We start from the raw sequence: 23,133 nt of genomic DNA on the forward strand, positions 1-23,133 counted from the left end.
GATTTAAAGGAAACGCAGCAAATGTCATACCAGCTGTAAAGCGGCAACCACATGATTTTACTGGAAAAATAACTGAAACCACTATCAAAATTGTTATCAATTAATTTTCTGTCAATCAACTGATTAATCAAATATAAGCAATATATGTAAAAACTGATGAATACTTGAATTTATAACAAACCATATTGTATAAGCCCTTCATTTTTGTGCAAAAAAATAATAATTTCCAGTGTAACTGGTAATAACTATAGCTGTCAGATAAATGTAGTGGAGTAAAAAGTGCAATATTTGCTTCTAAGATGTAGTAAAGTGGAACTTTAAAAGTAATATGAAAAGAAAAGGCTAAATTTAAGTACAAGTATCTCAAATTTGTAATTAAATACATTACTTGACTAAATGTACTAGGGTGCCACCAGACTGAGGCGTGCGTTTTTTAAATTTATTTTACACACCCAGATCTACTTATGTTACTCCAAATAAATGAAAATGTTTCAAAATTCACTTTTGGAAGAAGGTTTCCTGGCACCGACTCCAGATGCTCCATCCTCTGCTGATGGTTGTTTGCGTCTCTTGTGTGTTGGTGGGATGTTATCCCCCTCATCAGCTGCAATAGTTTACTCTGCTGATGGTTCTATGAAATACAAAATATTCAGTCAGACGTGAGAATGACCACAATTACGGCTGGATGGTACAGCAAAAAATTATCCACAGGCAGGTTTAAGGTGGGTCACAGAGGTGGTTCTTTATTCCTCCACCTCAGCAAACAGCATAACACATCAGTACCACCTCCCCCAGGTTGTTAAAATGGCCCCCATTTATAGGGTGTCACAGCTAATGACCCTGGAAGATTCCATCCACAGGGATCCACTGCCTATCAACATGTTTAACCCACCATTTTTATTCCTATATTTACACCACCTTATCAGTAACAAATACACACCCTCATTTGCCTCCCCTAACAACAAAAATACACATCCCACTTTGTCTTTTTTCCTGGGGGAAGCCTTTTGCCTGCACACCCTGAAGACAAACACTGGTGAGTAAACAATACACTTGACTTCTTCACTGCATGCACTTATTGAGCAACACAATACACATTCTTAGCTTAGCTCCTTGTTGAAGGAATTAACACATTTAATATGCACCTTTAACCCTCTGTCCCGCTGCTCTAGGTGGAGCTGCGTGGCCCACACATCACCCACCTGTAAAACCAAGACCTGACCAAGGACAATAAACGTTCAATAAATACGATAAACATATCCATACAAATGTGCAAAAAACAGTGTTAAAATGTATTGTGCAAATCTCCAATAAAGTGCTGTTGCTCCTCTGCATATGTAGTCACACTCAGTCCATAGTGCGTGGTGCCATGTGTGCAAAGCCTGGTGACGATGTGCTCTTCGTCAGATTTCCTCCTCCCTCTCCCCAAAGAGAACAGTACCTCATTCCTCTGACATTCTGGACAGACAGTCCGCCACCACATTTGACTTCCCTGACCTGTAGTGCACCGTGAAGTCATAGGGCTGCAGGGCCAGGTACCACCTAGCGATGTGCATGTTGGCATCCCTCATGCGATAAAGCCACTGCAAAGACCGATGATCAGTTTCCAGGAAGAAGTGCCGCCCCAGCAGATAATATCTGAGGGTGTCGATGGCCCACTTCATCGCCAAGCACTCCTTTTCCACTGTAGAGTACCTTTGTCTCTCTGTCCAGCAGCTTCCGACTCTCCTTCCACCACCACCTCCTCTCCTTCCACCTCCTGCAGAAACACTGCTCCCAGGCCCACTCCAAAAGTGTCCGTCTGAATGAATGAATGAATGAATGAATGAATGAATCTTTTATTGTCATTATACTGGGTGTACAATGAAACTTTGTTAGACTATTCTCGGTAAAAGACAATTAGTTAGACAATATAAAACATATATTAAAAAAAATTAAAAAACATAAAAGGCACACATGGAGATCAACAAAACAAGACAAGAGCAGCAGTATATATAAAATACAATGTCTGTGCAGCAGAAAGGTATCAGTGCAGCTTCAAATAATGATAATAATAATAATAATAATAATAATAAGTGATAGCAGCAGCATGTATAAAATGCGTGTGTATAACAGTGACTGTTATGATAGAAGTGGGATGATGTAGGCAACAGCTCTGGGGTAGAAGCTGTTTCTTAGTCTGTTTGTTTTGGTTCTGATTGTCCTGAACCTTCTGCCAGATGGTAACAGCTCAAACATGGAGTGACCGGGTGTGGGGTGTCTCTAAGGATGCTGAGGGCTTTCTTGTTGAGCCTTTTTGTGTAAATGGTGTCCAGTTCGGGGAGCTTCAACCTGATGACGCGCTGAGCCACCTTCACCACACGATAGAGACTGTAGCGTTCCGCGGCTGTACAGCTGGCGTACCACACTGTGGCGCTGGTGGTCAGGATGGACTCGATGGTGCTTCTGTAGAAGTTGAGGAGTAGTTTGGCCCGCTTCAGTTTCCTCAGGAAAAAGTCTCTGTTGAGCTTTATTGACCAGCTGCATGGTGTTGTTCGTCCATGCCAGCTGGTTCGACAGTGTGACTCCCAGAAACTTCAGCTTTTCTACATCCTTCACCGTCTCCCCATTTATGTGGAGGGGTGCGTACGGTTCCACCTTAGTCCTACAGAAGTCAGCGATCATCTCCTTGGTTTTAGAGGTGTTGAGGATGAGGTTGTTTGCTCCGCACCACTGTATGAGATGATCCACCTCATGCCTGTAAGCTGTCTCATCCTCCTCTGAGATCAAGCCAACTACAGTCGTGTCATCGGCAAACTTAATGACAGTGTCTGAGGGGTAGATGGGGGTGCCTCTATTTTCTGCAGCACCTGTTGCAGGTGCACCATATGCTCCTCCCATGATTGGCTGAAAATAACTACATCATCCAAATACGCAGCCACACAGTCAGATAAATCCCTCAAAACATGGTCCATTAGTCTTTAAAACGTGGCTGGCGCCCCCTGGAGACCAAATGGCATGACCTTAAACAGATACATACCAAATGGTGTTCTGAAAGCTGTCATCTCCTTGGCATCTGGTGCTAAGGCAACCTGCCAGTAGCCCTTGCTGAGGTCCAGTGTGGTGATGTACCGAAAGCTGCACACTGTATTCAGGTATCTGAAATCAATACAAAATCTGAGAGTACCATCTTTCTTTGGGACCAATACAATGGGCCTGCCACTCACTGTTATTCCCAGCTCCAACATCAGCCTAATTTCCTTTTGCAGCAGAGGAATCAACCGCTCAGGAATCCTGTAGCTTTTCTACTGCACTGGGGCATCTCCCTTCAGCCGAATCCTGTGCTGCACCAGTCAGGTGAAAGCTGGTGTCTCCCTGAAGAGTTCTGGGTCAAGCAGGGGCTTCGCCTCTGCCTGCTGGGTGAGAGACAGATGTGACAGGTCCACTTCTGGGCCCTCTGCTGTTGTGGTGGTAGCTGGGAAGAACTTGTCAACAGTATCCTCCTCCTGCACCTCACGGACCAAAAGCTGCTGGTGCACAGGCTCTGAACGCACCTGGACCTCCTCAAGCAGGTTAACATGAAAAGTCTGGTATCTTTTAAACCTGTCCGGCATAAAAAGTTCATGTGTGACCTTACCCGCACGTTTGCTGATTTCATATGGTCCATGCCACTTAGTCAGCAACTTGCTTTCACTGGTTGGCAACAACAACAACAGTACTTTTTGGCCTGGATGAAAGACCCGCTCTCTGGCCTTTTGATCATACCACACCTTCTGGTTTTGTTGAGCCGACTCCATGTGTTCATGTACAAGCGCCATCATCTTCTCCAGTCTCTCCCTCATTTTTACCACATATGCTACCACATTTTCTCCTTCTGGCTTCGAACTCTCCCAGTAATCTTTCAGCAGGTCCAGCGGTCCTCTCACCTGGTGCCCATACAACAGTTCAAACGGAGAGAAGCCCGTAGATGCTTATGGGACCTCTCTGTACGCAAACAGCAGGTATGGCAGCCAGCAGTCCCAATCCGAACCTGTGTGAGACACAAACTTGCGCAGCATGTTTTTCAGTGTCTGGTTATAGCGCTCCATCAGCCCATCCGTCCCACAGTCTGTTAAAATCTCCTTGGGTATGCCTACTCTAGAAAAAAGTTGTAAAAGGCAATCTGCTACTTGTCTAGCTTTGAAAGACCTGAGAGGGAAGGCTTCAGGGTGCCGTGTGGCATAGTCGCACATGACCAAAATGTAAAGGTGGCCTGAGGAACTTTTCTCAAATGGGCCTACAATGTCCATGCCTATCCTCTCAAAAGGTGTATCAATGATGGGCAAAGACTGTAATTGGGTACGTGTAACTCCTCTAGCAGAGGTTAGTTGGCAGGTTTCACAGGAAGCACAGCACTGAGAGACTTGAGTGTACATCCCTGGCCAAACAAAGCAGCTTCCAATCCTGTTCAGAGTTTTCTGGAAAGCCAGGTGACCTGCCCATAGAATTGAATGCCCCATCTCCATAACTCTCTGTCTGAACTGTTGTGGCAGTGCTAAAGTCTCATTTTTTTCCCCTTTTCTGATAGAGAAGACCCTCCTTCACCATGTAGGTGTCATCATCTAAACAGCTTGGGTTATTTTGTTGAACACCCTCCACATCTGTCACCTTTTCAAACTACTGCTTCAGTGTCACATCTTGTTTTTGCAGTGAGCTCAAATCTGGGGGAAACTCAAAATCAAGCAGTTCTGGTGGTTAAGGAGAGCTTTGTGCTCCTTGTCTAAGTGAACCCTTTAGCTTCTCCCGTCTTCACTGTGCTTGTGACTTGTGAGGTTTAACTGGCCCTGCTTCCCAGTCTACCTCAAAGAAAGGCAGCTCTCTGAGGACTCCCTCTGCACTCTGGTGGTGACACAGGCAATGTGACTGAATCACTCAATGGCTCACTGAAATCGGCTACTGAACTCTGATCCTCCTCACTGCTCCCGTCAGGTTTGCATATTGGCGGGGTCATAAGGTCATAGAGTGTGGGTACATCATCGCCTAGAGCAGCCATTCCTGACCCCAATTGGGGTCGCGAGATGATTTCTGGGGGTCGCCAAATCATTTTGGAAAAATATAAATGCGCAAAATAATGAGCGTCCAACCGGATGTTACAAGGACGACGAGCGGTTGGTCTCAAACAGGCATTTTATTACTCAAAACCAGTTGCATGTCTGCCCTTCTCATTCACACATACAGACACGGCTCTCTCTCTACCCCGCCTCTCACCGTGGGGGGAAATAAAAAAAGAAAAAGAGAGAGAAAAAAGGCGCGTTGTTGTTTTAGCCACAGCTGCAGCAAGTTTGCTAGCTGGAAAAATGGAGCGATGGCTTAAAAGAAAAAGTGTTCCAGCACAAGACAGTCAGCAGCAGCAGCAGGGGTCCCAAGATCAGCCACCAGAACCACCACCTGAGAAACATATGGCACTGAGAGCTTGAAGCCAGCAAAACTAAAAAGACATTTAGAGACAAAACACAGCAGCTTAACTTATAAGCCAATTGATTTTTTTCAGCGCAGGGAGCAAGAACTAAAAAGGCAAAAAACAGTGGTGAGTGAATATTCTACAGTCCCTGCTAAGGCCCTGGCAGCTTCATATGAGGTCGCATATCTGGTGGCTCAATCGAAAAAGGCTCACACGATTGCGGAGAGTCTCATCCGTCCCGCAGCTGTAGCAATCACAAGAGCAATGCATGGGGAGAAAATATCTAACACTCTTTAACCATTCCCCTGTCAAATGACACCGTGGGGCGCCGCATTCAGGACATAGCAAATGACATTAAAGAGCAACTCATTGACAGAGTGAGGAAGAGCAAATTGATGAATGCACAGATGTGTCAGGAGATGCGCAGCTGCTGGCCTTTGTGAGGTACAGCTACGAGGACATGTTGTTTTGCTCATCAATGGAGGGAACATGCACTGGACGGGACATTTTCAACAAGCTCAACAGTAACATACAAAAAGAGAGACTGAGATGGGAGAGCTGTGTCTCAGTGTGCACAGATGGAGCTGGAGCTATGCAGGGGGCAAGAAAAGGTTTGAGGGCCTGCGTGTTAGAGGTAGCCCCCATGTGAAATTTCTGCACTGTATGATCCACAGGGAAGCACTTGCTGGCAGGTGTCCTCCAAACATCAGTTAAGATTGTCAATTTCATTAAATCACGGCCACTGCAAAGCAGACTCTTTGCCACACTCTGTCATGAAATGGGATCAGACCACGAAGGACTTCTCTTTCACACAGAGGTCAGGTGGCTTTCTCACAGCAAAGTTTTAACGAGGCTCTTTGAACTGCGTGAGGAGGTCCGCATATTTTTATCAGACTGTAGTTCTCCCCTTGCTGACTATCTGACTGACCCAAAGTGGGTCACGAGCCTCGCATATTTAGCCAGCATTTTTGACAAACTAAACAGCTTAAACTTGTCCCTACAAGGCCCAAACACAAATGTCCTTATTCTCTCTGATAAGGTCATGGCATTTAAGAGAAAGCTGAAGTGGTGGGCTGTGCGAGTGCAAGGGGGAAGTGTTGAAATGTTCCCTGAGCTTGATGACTTTATGGAGAGTTACGACATCACCATTCAAACTATGAAAGGAATTATTGCCTCTCACCTCAGAAGCCTGCTTGAAAGTTTCAATAAGTACTTCCCAAATGATGACACGCCGGAAAAGTACGACTGGATATGCCAGCCTTTCACCACCTCCACCGCACATCACCTGCCATCAGAGCTGCAGGACGCCCTGCTAGATCTCTCCTCTGACCGCACGTTACAGACTGCTATCTCGGCATGCGCACTGGAAGAGTCCTGGTTGTCAGTAGCAACAAAGTACGCAGCACTGTCAAAAGCTGCAACCAATGTACTATTTCCATTTGCATCCACATATCTGTGTGAAAAGACCTTTTCTGCACTGACAACAAAATACAGATGAATGACAACAAAATACAGATGAATACTGAAAAACAAATACAGATCACGACTCCTCAGAGTTGAGAGTGATCTTCGCGTGGCCGTGTCTAACATAAAGCCAAGAATGCAGCTGCTCTGTTCAAACAAGAGGCAAACAAAAGGCCCAGCCATCACATTACATAGTGGTTGCAGCTATTTGGCTTTGTGAAGAAAAAAAAAAGAAGACAACGTTTATAGAGTTAGGAGTTTGTTTTAACAAAACTTGTTAAGTTGTTGTTATGACACAATGTTATGACGTTCTTTTTCATGTTTAAGCTCTCAGCAACATAGATGTTTAAAATGAAACATGGGCAGTTTTTCTCCCCAGTGTGTTTTGTTAAGGCTTCCTAATTAGCATGTGCTGGTTATCATTTTATTTCATTAAAAAGAAAAAAAGTTTGCGTTAATTGTTTACATTTTAACCGGCTCAACTACCAGCAATATGATGGGATGTAGCGACCATCGTCGGTCTGTAACTCACGTGAAAAGTCAGACTCTTGTTTGAAAATATTCAAAAGTGTTTCAAAATAAAATGATAAAGAAACTAATAGCTGAAGTGTGATCATAAGTGCTTGTCTGATTTGTAAATTCGACGTAGCCTACGGTGTATTGATTGTGTGTGGGTGGGGTGGGGGGGGGTCAAATCAATTCAAATTTTATTTGTATAGCCCAAATTCACAAATCACAGTTTGCCTCAGAGGGCTTTACAATCTGTACAGAGACGACACCCTCTGTCCTTCGACCCTCGATTCGAGTGAGGAAAAACTTGCCCCAAAAAAAAGGCCCTTTTAACAGGGAAAAAAAAATGCGGAAGAAACCTCAGGGAGAGCCACAGAGGAGGGATCCCTCTCCCAGGACGGACAGACGTGCAATAGATGTCGCATGTACAGAGCAGATCAACGAGATCACAATGTATTCAACTGCGGACAGCAGTGCATATTGAATTGGGGGTCGCGACTTAAAAAGGTTGAGAACCACTGGCCTGGAGTGTATGGCAATGTTGGAGCTAATGCCACAGGCAACATTAAAGTCTGCCCCCCCCACAGTCAGATAAACTTCAGCTGTAGGATAAACATGCTCATCTCCATGAATACAGCTTATCCGTGATCTGTCTTTACTCCATTTATCTCTGGGGACCAAACCGGACAAAACTACAGTCTGAAAACCTGCAGAGTCAAGTAATGCTATTTCACGCTTTCAATTGATCAGAACTGGGGCTGCATGGCCTGCGTCCCTCACTGTACCCACTGTAGCTGGCCTTGGAGCAGAATAAAGGAAAGATGGTTTAGTGTGGCTCAAAGCTGGGCAAAATGGTTTTCTATGCCCTAAACCATTACAGTGGTAACACCTGACATCGACTTTTAGCATAGCTTGTGGCCTGGGGAGTAAACTGCCCATCACTTGAAAACCATCTACCTCGTGACTTGACCAAGCCCCTGTTTACCCCCAGAGGACTTACTTGAATGGACCTGGTGGTTCTCCCAGCCAAAGGTGGCAGCTCAGCTTCCTTTTCTGGCTGATGTGACGATGCCGGCCAGGCGTGCAGCTTCCTCTGCTGTCTTGGGGTCATGCTCTCTGATCCAGATCTCCAGCTCTGCATGGACCATCCTCAGGAACTGTTCAAGAATAATAGTGTCAACTAGTTCTTTAACTGTTGATTTCTCTGGCTTAACCCATTTGCAAAAAAGGTCTTTTAGATGCACATACAGCTCTCTTGGAGTTTCACCAGGCTCAAACTTGAGGGACCGGAATCTTCTGCAGTAAGTATCAGGTGTAATTTAATATTTTGCCAGAATTGCTGCTTTAACTTTGAATAGAATAGAATAGTCTTTATTGTCATTGTCGAGGCAATGACATTTTGTTGGAGTAGCCTTCCAGCTGCCTTGTACATATAAATAAATATAAAAATATAAAGAAAACAATCAACAATATAACAATAATTAAAATGTGTGCAAAGAAGTCCAAGCCTTCAAGGGACCAGTAGTGCAATGTGTGTGTGTAAGTGTGTGTTGATGGGGGGGGGTTTCAGTGTGGGAGGGGGGTGGAGTTCAGTAGTGTAACAGCTCTGTGGTAAAGGCGTTTTTTAGTCTTGTTGTGGGGGCGCTCAGTGTTCTGTAGCGCCTTCCTGAGGGCAGCGGGGCAAAGAAGCAGTGACCAGGGTGTGTGCTGTCTCTGGTAATTCTCTTAGCCTTCCGGATGCAGCGGGTCTGGAAGATGTCCTCTTGTCTGGGGAGCTTTTTCATATCTTTCAGATTCTTTCATGTCCATCAGAACACAAGCACTGCGGGCTTTGCCGGTGAGCAGAGGGACCAGACGCACAGCCCATCCATCTTTAGGCCAGTGACAAACCTGGGCCATTCTCTCAAATGTTGTTAAGAAATGCTCAATGTCATCATCTGGACATAATGGCAGTAGCTTGAGTTCCCTCTGTCTGACAACCCAACTTGCCTGGCTCATCATTTCATCTGGGTCATCAAAATCACCATAATTTTCGTCATTTATTTGTGGGCGCTGACTCTCATCCATAGTGTCCGGCTCTGTTCTTTGTTCTTCTCTCCTCATGTTAACTTGTTGCTGCATTTGGGAGACTTGATACTGCATGCGTCTCCATCGCTGTTCTTGAAGTGAGGACTCTTTCTCTCTTTGCTGGTCTCTCTCCGTTTGTGCTCGCATGAGTGATTTCACCATACCTGCTAATTCATCCAGCTTGTCTTCTGTTTTAGCATCCGTCATGGTGTCTGGAGCACCTGCTCCGCAGGGCCCCTCATCTGGTTCTTCTTGGACATTTTTCTTCCCCTGCCTTGGCATCCTTTGCTGTAACGTGGGCCCCAGCTTCTGACACCACTTGTGAGAATGACCACAATTACGGCTGGATGGTGCAGCAAAAAATGATCCACAGGCAGGTTTAAGGTGGGTCACAGAGGTGGTTCTTTATTCCTCCATCTCAGCAAACAGCATAAACACATCAGTACGACAGCTGGTGTCACAGCTAATGACCCTGGAAGATTCCATCCACAGGGATCCACTGCCTATCAACATGTTTAATCCACCATTTTTATTCCTATATTTACACTACCTAATCAGTAACCTATATACACACCCTCATTTGCCTCCCCTAACAAAAAAAATACACATCCCACTTCATATTACATTTACTAAAATACAATACACACATCCACCACCCCCACACCAATTTACACTTGGTTACCCTTTTACTGGGGGAAGCCTTTTGACTGCACACCCTGAAGACAAGACTGGTGAGTACACAACACACTTGACTTCTTCACTGCATGCACTTATTGAGCAACACAATACAAATTCTTAGCTTAGCTCCTTGTTGAAGCAATTAACAATTATTATGCACTGTTAACCCTCTGTCCCTCTGCTCTAGGTGGAGCTGCGTGGCACACACAGCACCCACCTGCAATACCAAGACCCGACCAAGGACAATAAACGTTCAATAAATACGATAAACATATCCATACAAATGTGCAAAAAATAGTGTTAAAATGTATTGTGCAAATCTCCAATAAAGTGCTGGTGCTCCTCTTAAAGTGTCTGTGCAATTATTAAACTGTAGTCACACTCAGTCCAAAGTGCGTGGTGCCATGTGTGCAAAGCAAGGTGACGATGTCCTCTTCGTCACAAGACAATACTTCAATTGTGCTGTAACAATGCGGACCATAAAAAAAAAAATTGTGTCAAAACATTTCAGTGCTATGAAAGATTCAAGTTTTAAAATTCTGTATTTGCATTCATCATTTGCAAATGCATTTGAATGTTTTAGAACTGATTTACAATCAACTTCTTCACTGTCACTGAATTACATCCAGTATTTACCTGAAAAAAGGCTCAATTAACCAATCTTTTAAACTGTTTAATCTATTGAAGCTCACAGGGACTCAAGCTCTTATTTAGTCTGACGTGTTAATGTTGCTTACAAAAGGCATGTACATGTACATGCTGCACTGACTTTGGTTTATTACCGCAATACATCAATTTCGCCACCATATCAGACTGGGCAAGACTGGCCTGTAAATGTATATAAGTAAAGCTTACAGAGCTTTTTATGATTAAAAAGCACTATAACATTTGAATTTCTCAACTAATTTCAATGAGCCATTTTTATATTCAATGGTTTATTACTATTTTTTTACTACTCTCAAAACCAGTTGAGAAATTACAATGCTATAGCACTTTTCACCCAGAAAAACCACAGTTCCCTTGTTTATTTGTATTCGTGCACAGGCGAGTCTTTGCCAGGTCAAATATGGCGGCGACGTTGAGGTACAATCCAGCAGCCAATGCAGTGTCTATATTTCTATATTTTTGGTTGAAGTGGTGGGCGTAGTATTCTGATCTTTTACTTTACCTATACTTAAAGTAAAATAAATAATATCACACTTACAAGGAAATATCTTTCACTGCAAATGTTACTGAAGAATTTAAGCAGAATTGGGATAATGTAATTCAAATATTTTCAGTAAAAGTAATGGTTGCAGTAAACTATACCAGGTTGTGACTGTTTTATTCTACCTGATCAGCAACAATGCCTCTGCACCCCCAAACTCAGGGTTGAAAAGATGGAAGGAATCTTTTGTTTATTTTCAAACGCTTTTCATCTACTGATCTTGTGTAAAAATTCACCTTTGCAAGAAGGTCTTACAGCACCATCTCCAGAATATGCGCCATCCTCTGCTGATGGTTGTTTGCGTCTCTTGCGTGTTAGTGGGATGTTATCCCCCTCATTACCTGCAACATTATTTTCTGCTGAAATACATAATTTAGTCAGATATGTTCTTCAGTTGTGCTGTAACAATGCTGACCATAAAGTGTCAAAACACTTCAGTGCCATAAAAGATTAAAGTTTTAAAATTCTATATTTGTGAGGAAATGTACCATAAAAGACGTCATCTTGAATATGAGACAAAAATAAATGGTACAACAACCTACTTAAAAACTAAATAAAAAATACCATCAATAGAAGGTGAATGGTTTCCTTCCTCTCTGCACCCATCTTTATCAACACTACCCAGAACTTTGTCTGCAGGAGACATACCAAGCTTATAAATCTGGTCAAACAAAAAGAATGGTAGACAAAGGAGAATGGAAATCAAACATACTATTTGGATCAATTGTGATTTCATTCAAATTCTTGTCATGGAACTCGACCAATCTTTCCTGCTCAAGTGCCATAAAAACTTTGCTGATCTTCGTGAGTTGCAGCGTCTTCTCAGCGAGTCGATAGAACTCACGATGTAGTCTGATGTCGTGGAAAGTTGGCCAGTTGGTCCATCTCCGTGTCTGTCTTGTTCAGGACTGTTGAAAGGGTCGCAGAATGCTTTCACAGTTTGGTTGATGTCAATGCCTTGGGACACTTTGCACCACACGCATTTGCAAAGCCACGAATGCAGTCTGAACCATGGAAGTGTGACATAGCTGCAGGTCTCGCAAACATGTAACAATTGTCTTTAAGAACCCCTCAAGCCTCTCAAGGATGTCTAATGCACAGAGCATTTTTTAAGTCAGAAGAATTGGAACTGGTCTGCCTCGCTTTCCTCTGATGATAATCGTTGAGAAATGTCTGAGGTGGAAAAAAGCTCTGCAGACAGTGCCCAGTTCAAATCCTCATGGGGCTCAGATGTGTCCCTTGACAAAAATGCATCCTTCCCTGCATCTGTTGAATAGCAGGGTTTGTTTTAAACAGACCTTTGCCAGATCTATCCAGGCCTTTGTAGAAGGACGTTCGGACAGCGCACCACTGCATTCACCTTGGAAGTCATTTAGAAACCGATGCGTTTTTTGAATTTCTTCAGTAAAGGGAATTACAGTTGGTGCATTCCACTTGGCTTCAACAATGTTCCTCAGTGCTGTTGCAGAAACCATTGCATTCCACTTTTCACTGTGCACTTGCTGGAATTCTGTGGCATGCTTCACAAGTTCCTGATCATTGGATATTAGCGCCTGAGCTTTGATGAGCTTACTGACTTTTACCAGAGTTTCCAAGTTTAGTTGCAAGTAACGGAATGGCAAAAGTGTTTGTGCTGCTCTCATAGCCGCATGTCACTTTGACAGCTCTGACCAACTCTAGGTATAATTAATAAAATCCTCCATCTTTTTTATTGTAAATTGTGTAATGTAAATATGTAAATTTCCTGGCATTAGCCAGCAGTCGTCCCAGTTCACACATTTTTTCTCAAGTGCACTGTTGATTTTTTGCTGTCATCCCACCTTTATTGAGCATGTGCTCTCCAAACTCACGCGGTCATTTTTTTGTAATTTCTTTGAAAGGACTGGGATTCATAGCACTGAAAACTTCCCACAAGTGCCTGTTCATATGCAAAAGCACAAGACCTGTGTATGTACACAGAGCCTGAACACGGTTCTTTCCGGGCTTTGGTTTGATTGACCCAGGCTTGAGTTTACAAATTTGCACATGTCGCCACAGAACCTCTCTTGTAAAGAGTCCTTGGCAGTACGCACAGCTCATGATATCAGTTGCCTGCACTTCTTTTGGTGGCTGTTTCAATGGGACAAGTTGCCCCTTCCCTGACTCCATGACAGCAGCATTATGAACATAGTTGCCTCTGTGACGAATATATTCTAGCTGTTGTTTTCTCTCTTTGGATCCCTTTGGAAAGCTAAGAGCTCTTGACACATCCATTTTATCTTGGTGTGCACTTTCAAGATGCCTTGCAATTTTGGCATATGGCTTACTGCAATAGACACAGAAGTGTCTCTTATTGTAGACTCTTTTGCCATTTTTTTTTGGAAAGCACCAACAACTACGCTGCCATTGGGGTCCTGACTTGAGCAGGGTTCTTCTTCAATAGTGGTGACAGATGCGATGTAGTTGATGTCCAAGTCAGGTGTTGTGCCGTCACATATGGTGGGACTCTCCATACCGCAGTCATCCAGTACAACATAAAGAAAGTATTTTCTTTGTTTGGGATCATGGCTTTCATCACTGTCTTAAGGGGGGGGGTGGATACGGTACGGCACAGTGTCGCTGCACACAGTCTGTCAATCCGTGAGAGCGCGCGCACACACACAGCCTTATGGTACATGTATGTATAATGTGTGATGTGGTTAACACGGTTAAGTCCACTTCTGTGTGGCCCTATGAGCCTATCATGCCACTACAGCTGCAGAATGGTTTAAGCTACAGATTCTGTAGAGAACAACATCAGACCTTATAGAGCAGAAGTGTATTTTCTGTTAAGATTGGTTTCATTTCTTATCAGCAGCAATACACATGAGTTAGTTGGCTGACAGGAGGAGCAGGCATAGTGCTGCAGTTATGCAAAAAGATGAAGTCAAATACAGAGATGATCTGTTAATGTGTCATACTGGATTGGATTTAGGTTTCATAATGCAAAGACCTGATGTTTAGACTTGTGAGAAATTAAATAGTTTTCCATTGAGTAAGAAATATACTGTAAACACCATATCAGGATGTGAGAGCAAAAGGGGAGAAACCCCTTTTGCCGTAAGTGTCAGAGTCAGACGAGAGACAATTGCCTCTCGTCTGGGGTGTTACAGGAAGATAGATGGTAGATGAAATTTACATTCTAATGAAGTATCAAAAGGGTCACTGTCCTGGGAAAGAGACGATCCACCAAACATCAAGGGGTCATTGTTCTGGGAAGAAATGTTGTAACCCCCCACTCTGTTTTGTGTTTAAGTCAGAAACATTTGGAAGACGGGAGAGAACACTTCAGGTCTTCGCTCCATGCTGCATGTATTAAAGAGATCCGATTCATCACGCTGAGTCTACAATTCTTCTGAGATTTAGCAACTCTCAACCTCACAAAGGAGAATTTCCCTTACAGACTGTACACTTAATTTTCATATCACTTGCAAGACAGTTGGTTGTGGTTGAATATGAACAGATGTCTTACAGATGTCTCTTTCCCTATTTTGCAGGTACTTGGAGTACAAAGCAAGACCTGCATCACTGGCAATGGCAGACACCACACAGCAGACAATACCTTCCTTTGCACAAAGAATCCACTTATATGCCCATTCATCCAGGCAACAGGCCATTACACAAGCCATCCTCCAGGACCATGTCATTGGATGCTCTCTGCCCCTGTCTCTAGTAGAAAATCCAAATTTTAGACACTTTCTTTCTGTCATAGACTGCAAATACACTCCTGTGTCTAGGACCAGCTTGACAGAGAAGCAGATACCTTATCTAGTCAGTAAGGTTAAGGATGACATCATCAAAGCGGTGGAAGCTCAGGCAAGTGTTGCGCTTACAACCGACCTCTGGTCTGACAGGAGGCTTCGCTCCTTCCTTGGGGTTACTGCGCATATTGCCTGCGAAGACAAGGACTCCTACAGTTAAAAATCCTTTCTGCTGGATTGTCGGCATTTCACAGGGAAGCACTGTGGTGAACGAATTGTAGTGAGCAGGTTTGGATATGTAATGAGCGCGCATGCGCGAGTGTTCAGATAGGAAGTGATGCTTCAGTAAAGAGTCAACTACACGTCTTGGTCTCTGGTCCGTTTGTTGTATTACGAGGTACAAATAAGTACAAGACATGGTGTCAGAAGTGACCGTCCTCGCCTCTGATAAGAAAGCAACTACCCGACGCAAGTAAACGGAAGGTTCGTTGCAGTTTACCGACGGGAAGAGAACTTTTCGCCAACTCCAGTGAAGTGAGTGAACTAGCAGAGCTAACGTGAAGCTACGTTGACACAACATCGGTCAATGATACAGAGGGGAGCCTTCGGAAAGTAAAACAGAATGGATTCTCTATTTTCGATTAGTCCACCAGAAGCATTTGACTTCGGAGACTTTGGTAGTTGGCCACATTGGAGCCGACGCTTTGAAAGATTCCGCATAGCAGCAGGACTTAATCAAAAAAGTCAAGAGTATCAAGTGAACTCCCTAGTGTACACTATGGGAGATATGGCGGATGATGTTCTGAACACGTTAGCACTGTCGGATGGGGACAAGAAAAACTATGACAAAGTAAAAGAAGCGTTTGACAAGCATTTCATTTGCAAGCATAACGTTATCTACGAGAGAGCTAAATTCAACAAACGTCGCCAGGAGCCCGGAGAAACGGCAGAAGCGTTTATTACAGCTGTGCATAAAATGGCTGAGCATTGCCAGTATGGAGTTCTCAAAGATGAGATGATCAGAGACCGCCTTGTCGTAGGTATCAAAGACCACGCACTTTCAGAGAAATTACAGCTAGATTCTGAGCTAACTCTTGTGAAAGCTACGACGAAAATCCGACAAAGTGAGGAAATTAAAAAGCAACAGCCTGTATTAAGAAATAGCACTGATGCCACTGAGGCAAACATGGATGCAGTTGGATTCAAGTTCAAACAGAAATTCTCCCCACATGGGAAGAGTGGCTTTAAGCCGAAGGAAAGAACAGTGCAAAATTATGCAAATGATAAATGTGGCAGATGTGGAAGGATACATGAAAACTCATTCAATGCATGTTCCGCCCGCACTGCTGAGTGCAAGAAATGTAAGAAAAAGGGACATTTCGCCGCTGTCTGTAAAACTAAAATGAGAATGGAGGAAATTAAAGAAAGTGACTTGGATGAGAGAGTTGAGTCATTGTTCCTGGGCACAGTGAATTGTACAAAATCCGACACATGTTGGCAGAAGTCAGTTGCAGTGAATGGCCAGCAGATGGTGTTCAAGTTGGACACGGGCGCCGCAGTGACAGCTATCCCAGCACGCTTGTACTCAAAAAAGCTACACGGGGGGCTGTTACCGACAACCAAAAGACTGTGTGGACCAAGCAACGCTCCCATAGAGGTAAACGGACATTTTACTGCAGAGATTAGCCATAATGGAACTGTAGCAAAGCAGCAGGTGTACGTTGTGCCAGGTTTAGTGACTCCTTTGCTGGGATTACCTGCTATACAAGACCTTGACCTGCTCAATCCAGTACAGGCTATCACAACAGCGGAAACAAGCTACAAAGAACAATATCCCAGAGTTTTCACTGGCTTAGGTAAGCTACAGGGAGAATACAAAATTAAACTAAAAGACAATGCCTCTCCCTTTGCCCTCGCTCTGCCACGTCGCGTGCCATTGCCATTAAGGGGAAAAGTCCAAGAAGAGTTAAAAAGGATGGAGGAAATGGGTGTTATTTCTCCCATAGAGGAAGCTACAGAGTGGTGCTCAGGTATGGTTGTAGTACCAAAACCAAATGGAAAAATTAGAATATGCGTTGACCTAACCCGCCTGAATGAAAATGTGTGCAGGGAGCGACATATTCTTCCAGCAGTTGATGAAACACTAGCTAAACTAGCCGGAGCTAGATTTTTTTCCAAACTGGACGCCACTGCTGGTTTTTGGCAGGTGCCTTTGCACAGAGCTTCAGCCCCACTCACCACCTTCATCACGCCCTTTGGTCGTTATTGCTTTAATCGTCTCCCTTTTGGTATATCGTCGGCCCCTGAGCACTTCCAGAAGAGATTGACGCAACTGCTGGACGGCCTGGAGGGAACCTTATGTCATGCAGATGACATCCTGATTTTCGGTGCCACCCCCACAGAACATGATGAGAGAGTGCATAAAGTGTTGCAAAGACTGCAGCAGCATGGCCTCACTCTAAATGACAAATGTCAGTTTGCCGTGAAGCAGGTCAAATTTCTTGGACATGTTGTGAGTGCAGAAGGCATACATGCAGATCCAGAGAAGATCAGAGCGATTAGGGAGATGCCACCACCGACAGACGTGTCCGATGTGAAGCGCTTCATGGGAATGGTCAACTATGTGGGAAAGTTCTCACCTAACATTGCAGAGCTCACAGGACCTATTAGAGAACTCCTGAAAGCAGAAAACATGTGGATGTGGGGAGCAGCGCAGCAGAGTGCATTTGATAGAGTGAAAGACGAGCTCAGTTCATCTGCTGTCCTTGCCCAGTACAGCCCAGACAAACCGACAAGAGTGTCAGCAGACGCCTCTTCGTATGGGTTAGGAGGGGTGCTGTCTCAGCTTCAAGACTCAGGAGATTGGAGGTCAGTGGCTTTCATATCCCGCAGTATGACTGAGACAGAGCGCAGATATGCCCAAATTGAGAAGGAGGCCCTTGCAGTCACCTGGGCTTGCGAAAGATTTCAGACTTACCTCCTGGGTCTGCACTTTGTGATGCGAACAGATCACAAACCGTTGATCAGTCTCCTCAGCTCAAGGCCGCTTGATGACGTCCCACCTCGCATCATGCGATTTAGGTTACGACTTATGCGTTTTTCCTACACGATCATACACGTACCAGGAAAAAACCTAGTGGCAGCCGACGCTTTATCAAGAGCGCCACTACAGTCGACAGCAACAGAGGATGACCTTGTGCTTCAGAATGACGTGAACGCTCATATCCAGGAGGTCATTCAGCAGCTCCCAGCCTCACCTGAGAAGTTGCTACAAATAAGGAGAGCTCAGGAGGAAGACCCCGTGTGTAAGCAGCTGTCCTCCCTGATCCACACAGGGTGGGAAAGAAACAGTTCGGCACCACAGTTAAAGCCCTTCTGGCAATACAGAAATGACCTGCTGATGGTAGATGGCCTGCTAATGAAAGGAAACAGGATACTGATCCCATTAAGCATGCAAAACGACATCTTGGACAAACTACACCAGGGTCATCAAGGCATGGTGAAATGCATGGCCAGGGCGCATGAATCAGTGTGGTGGCCAGGGCTGACCACACAAATCAGAGAGAAAGTACGTCAGTGTGAAATTTGCGCTAAAGAGTGTCAAAATGCCACAGAACCTCTGATAACCACACCCTTGCCTTCACGCCCTTGGGAGCGGCTAGCAGCTGACTTATTTGAGTGGAAGAAGGGTCAGTACTTAGTTGTCATTGATTATTATTCACGTTACATTGAAGTTGTCAATCTTACACGCACTTCAGCAACAGCTGTGATCGAGAAGATGAAAGCCATCTTTAGCCGCCACGGAGTGCCGGATACACTCGTCACAGACAACGGACCACAGTTTGCTGCCACTGAGTTTGCAGATTTTGCTAAGGATTACAACTTTCAACACGTAACCAGTAGCCCCCGTTACCCACAAAGCAACGGGGAAGCTGAACGGGCAGTAAAAACTGTCAAAGCCTTGCTGCAGAAGAGTGAGGACCCTCACAAAGCACTCATGACGTACAGAGCAACTCCTCTTGCTCATGGAGTATCACCTGCACAGCTCCTGATGGGGCGAAACATTCAAACACCCCTTCCGGTGAGTCCAAACACCCTCACACCAGCCTGGCCGGACTTAAGGGCTTTTGAGTTGAAAGACCAGGAGCTGAAAAGACAACAGGCTGAGGGATACAACAGACGACACAGAGCACGGGAGACACCACCTCTCAAGCCAGGTCAGAAGGTTTGGATACGGAACACAACACACACAGGAGTCGTCTCTGGCTCAGCAGGGACACCACGCTCTTATGTGGTTCAAACCTCCACCGGCAGTCTCCGGAGAAACCGTTCTCACCTGAGAGTGGTGCCTTCATCGTCTAAGGACCAGCCAGACTCTGCACAACACACCAGGGCTGGCAGGGAAGTCAAGCCTGTGAAAAGACTGAATTTGTGTGTTGTGTGTATACATGGAGCAGAATAAACTCCATACCACAACAGAGAGGATCAGGCAGTCTACCCTACCTCTCAGTTAGGTTATGTACTTACCTTAATGTTAAAAAAAAATTTTAAAAAAAGAGAGAGAAAATGAGATGTGATAAGTGATGTAACATTGAAATAAACCAGTTAATCTAACCAGTTTACATATATGCTCATGTTTACAGTGATGGTTAACATGTCATCTGTTCCCCTGCGTAGAAGGTAAAATCTGCATTAGGCTTTAATAGCATATGATTTCAGTTTTCTATAAAGAAGTGGAAAGTCTCAGTTTAAAGGGGGAGATGTAGTGAGCAGGTTTGGATATGTAATGAGCGCGCATGCGCGAGTGTTCAGATAGGAAGTGATGCTTCAGTAAAGAGTCAACTACACGTCTTGGTCTCTGGTCCGTTTGTTGTATTACGAGGTACAAATAAGTACAAGACACGAATCACCTCAGAATTTGATGAAATTGTTGAGGAGTATGGCATTAGCAACAAAATAAGCTTCATTCTGACGGATAACATATCCAACATGAAGCGGGCCCTTAAAGTGAGATTGCCAGACTCAGAGCAACCTGAAAGTGACAGCGATGACCTTGATGATGAAATGATGTGGGAGGACGTAGAAGACTTTGAACAGCCGTGGTCATCAGGTGAACGCTTGTCTTGCTTCGCACACTCGCTCCAACTGGTCGTCAGTGATGGCATGAAAGAAGTGAAGGTAATTGCAAGAGCCATTGCTAAGGCCACCAAGTTCACAACCCTGCTTCACAGCAGTTCTAAGGTCAGAGACATGTTTGAGACCCACTTTGGGGCTAATAAATCTATCCCGGCAGCTAACAATACCACCGGGCTGTCACAGAAATGTGCAGCGAATGTGATACAGAAAATATTGCGTTTTCAGTCCGAGAATGGGCCCAAGCTGAAAGACCTTTGTACTGTGCTTGAGCCTTTTTCTGAGGCAACAGACCTCACAGAAGGAGATATTGTGGTTACCATCAGCATGTTGGTCCCCACCGTCCTGGAACTTACCTCAACAAGATGGAAGTGCAGCTGCCGCAGATTGTGACAATAGTTAGAGCACTAAAAAAGTCTTTAGAGAAGAGGTTCTCAGGGATCTTCAGAAGGATCAACATGGAGCAGGGGGATCCCGAGGAGCCATTTAATCATCGGATCTACTTCCTTGCCGCCACCGGCATAACTTTTTTAAATGATGATGACCCTTGCTGCTATTGTGTCACGTGATTTGATTGGCTGGTTTCGCACGCAGACGGCACGTTACATTTGACCTTTTGACGTTGCTTGGCGTAGGCTATTAACCGCTAGCTTGCGAGTTAGCATCATGGACCGATTTACTTTCGTTATCCCAAAAAAACGAGTGAGAGTGGACGATGGCGGTTGCGGCGATTCACACACACATTCCAGCGCCAGCGTGGAGGATAAGAGTGATGGTGCCAAACGTGGAGAATGAGAATGAAGGGGAGGATGAAGACAAGGAAGAGGCATTAACTGGAACGGCGTCAGCGGAATCAGTGGCGACTGCTGCATCCGCAGAGGGTTTATTTCCAACAACAACAGACTCTGACTCTGAGACCGGAGGTAATGCTAACAGACACGAAAATGAGAACGGTGCCGAGAGTGAAGGGCGTGCTTCAACGAGCGGTGAAGCTGTGGTCACGGGTGGCAGGAATCTTGGTGGCCCTGTGGATTTGAGCCAAGACCCAGCAGAGGGACCGAGGCGGCCTCAACTCCAGTCATACACGCGTCAGAGATTTGGATCCCATTCCCAGCCAACTTTAAGGAGTTTAAACTACTTGTGGTTCAAACAGTATTCGTGGCTGCAATACTCGCTGTCAATTGATGAGTCCATTTGCTATGCCTGTAGGCATTTTTTCCACCACCTTGGCCATGGGCCGAGTCACACAGAAAAGAGCTTCACCCATGCCGGGTTCACAAACTGGAGAAAAGGAGCAGAGAAACTGGCTCAGCACAATGCAAGTGCTTCTCACAGACTAGCCATGGAAGGATGGTGTGAGTTTAAGGAAAAACAGAAAAGCGGGTCGAGGATTTTGACGCACCTTGATACTGGACATAGCAAGATTGTACAAGAAAACAGGCAGTACATGCAAGCAGTGGTGGAGTCACTGCAGTTTACAGCTTGTCAACGATTGGACGGAGGGGGCACAGAGAGGATGAGCAGTCCACCAACAGAGGTAATTTCCTTGAACTGTTAAATCTGCTGGGGAAATTTGACAGTACTGTGTCAAAGAAATTATCTAGTGGACCCGGTAATGCTAAATATGTGCACCATGATATTCAAAATGAGCTGATTGATATTATGTCCAGCATGGTGAGAGAACAAGTAAGCAACGAGGTTAAGCTAGGAGAGCACTTTGCTCTAATGGTGGATGAAACAAAAGATGTGAGCAAGAAAGAGCAGATATCTGTTGTTCTGCGTTACCTAAATAATGACAACATTCATGAGGAGTTTCTGGACTTTATCCCTGCAGATGGCTTGGATGCACAGTCTTTACTCAAGTCAGTTAAACAGACATTGGCTAAGTGCAACATAGACAAAAATGCATGCATTGCACAGTGCTATGACGGGGCATCTGTCATGTCCGGGTGCAACAACGGTGTCCATGAAAAATTTCGCCAAGAAGTGCCACATGCACTTTACATCCATTGCGAAGCGCACAGACTAAACTTAGTTTTAGTTGACTGTGTGCATAATGTGAAACCAGTTGCAGAATGCTTTGCAACAGTCCAGATGCTGTACAACTTTTTTTCTGGGGCAGTGACACACAAGGTGTTCATGGAGAAACAGCAAGAACTCGAGCCCACTAAACGAACAGCAGAACTGAAAAGACTATCAGATACCAGATGGGCCTGCCAATATTCTACACTGTGGGCAATAAAAAGAACAATCCCTTCTATCTTAGCAACTCTTGTGGATGTGAGCAACCAGACGAATGCTCATAGAGCTACTGAAGCGAAATCACTGATTGGACTTATTGATGCACAGTTTGTTCTGCACATCTATATGCTGGAGAGCATATTTAGTCTCACAAAAACCTTATCTGATCATCTACAGGCCACAGATTTGGAGCTGGCATCTGCCATTGACCTGGTCTTTGCAGTTGTTGATGCCCTCAATGACAAACGCAATGCTGAAACATGGACAAAAATCTGGGACTGTGCCAGTGACATGTGTGAGTCACTTAGCATTGACATGCAGCGCCCACAAGTGAGGAGAAAAAAACAGCCCCGCCACCTGCTGGAGTTTGTGGTGAACAGCCAAACAGGATCAAAAGAGCCACTGGAAACTTCAGATGACTATTGCAAGCACTGCTTTTTCCCCAGTAATCGACAGATTAATCAGTGAATTGAACAGGCGATTTTCTTCTGAAAGCTGCCACATTCTGAAAGGAGCAGCAGCCGTTAACCCCAAACACAAGACATTCATGGACAAAAATGCCCTTTTGCCCATGGCTATACACTATAGAGTCTTGGAGGAAAACCTTGGAGCAGAACTTCACCAGGTAAAAAGACTTATTGTGAGGAAAAAACAAAGTGGGGACGTTGTCAGCACCACCCATGATGTGCTGGTGC

At 44.7% G+C, this 23,133-nt stretch overlaps 1 protein-coding gene across 9 annotated transcripts in view; it reads right to left on the reverse strand.

Moving 5' to 3' along the window:
- Positions 1 to 23,133, reverse strand: part of LOC311253764 (uncharacterized protein) — a 50,625-nt gene that overhangs the window by 21,918 nt on the left and 5,574 nt on the right. The window contains exons 4-8 of one of the 9 annotated variants that reach the window (XR_014621877.1): positions 11,582 to 11,701; positions 8,394 to 8,550; positions 1,498 to 1,801; positions 1,146 to 1,202; positions 503 to 631 (exon numbers count right to left, since the gene is read on the reverse strand). Coding sequence is in view for 3 of the 9 variants with exons in the window: in XM_084384236.1 (XP_084240362.1) it covers positions 1,443 to 1,801; positions 3,020 to 3,138 (478 nt within the window). In the remaining 6 variants the exon portion in view is untranslated. Of the gene's footprint in view, positions 1 to 502; positions 632 to 1,145; positions 1,203 to 1,226; positions 1,802 to 3,019; positions 3,139 to 8,393; positions 8,551 to 11,581; positions 11,705 to 23,133 lie in introns of those variants that run through there. The other 8 variants (XR_014621879.1, XM_084384237.1, XR_014621876.1 and 5 more) reach the window with 8 other exon arrangements.

Source organism: Pagrus pagrus (genome assembly GCF_965226575.1).
Source record: "Pagrus pagrus genome assembly, contig: HAP1_SCAFFOLD_42, whole genome shotgun sequence".
Lineage (NCBI taxonomy): Eukaryota > Metazoa > Chordata > Actinopteri > Spariformes > Sparidae > Pagrus > Pagrus pagrus.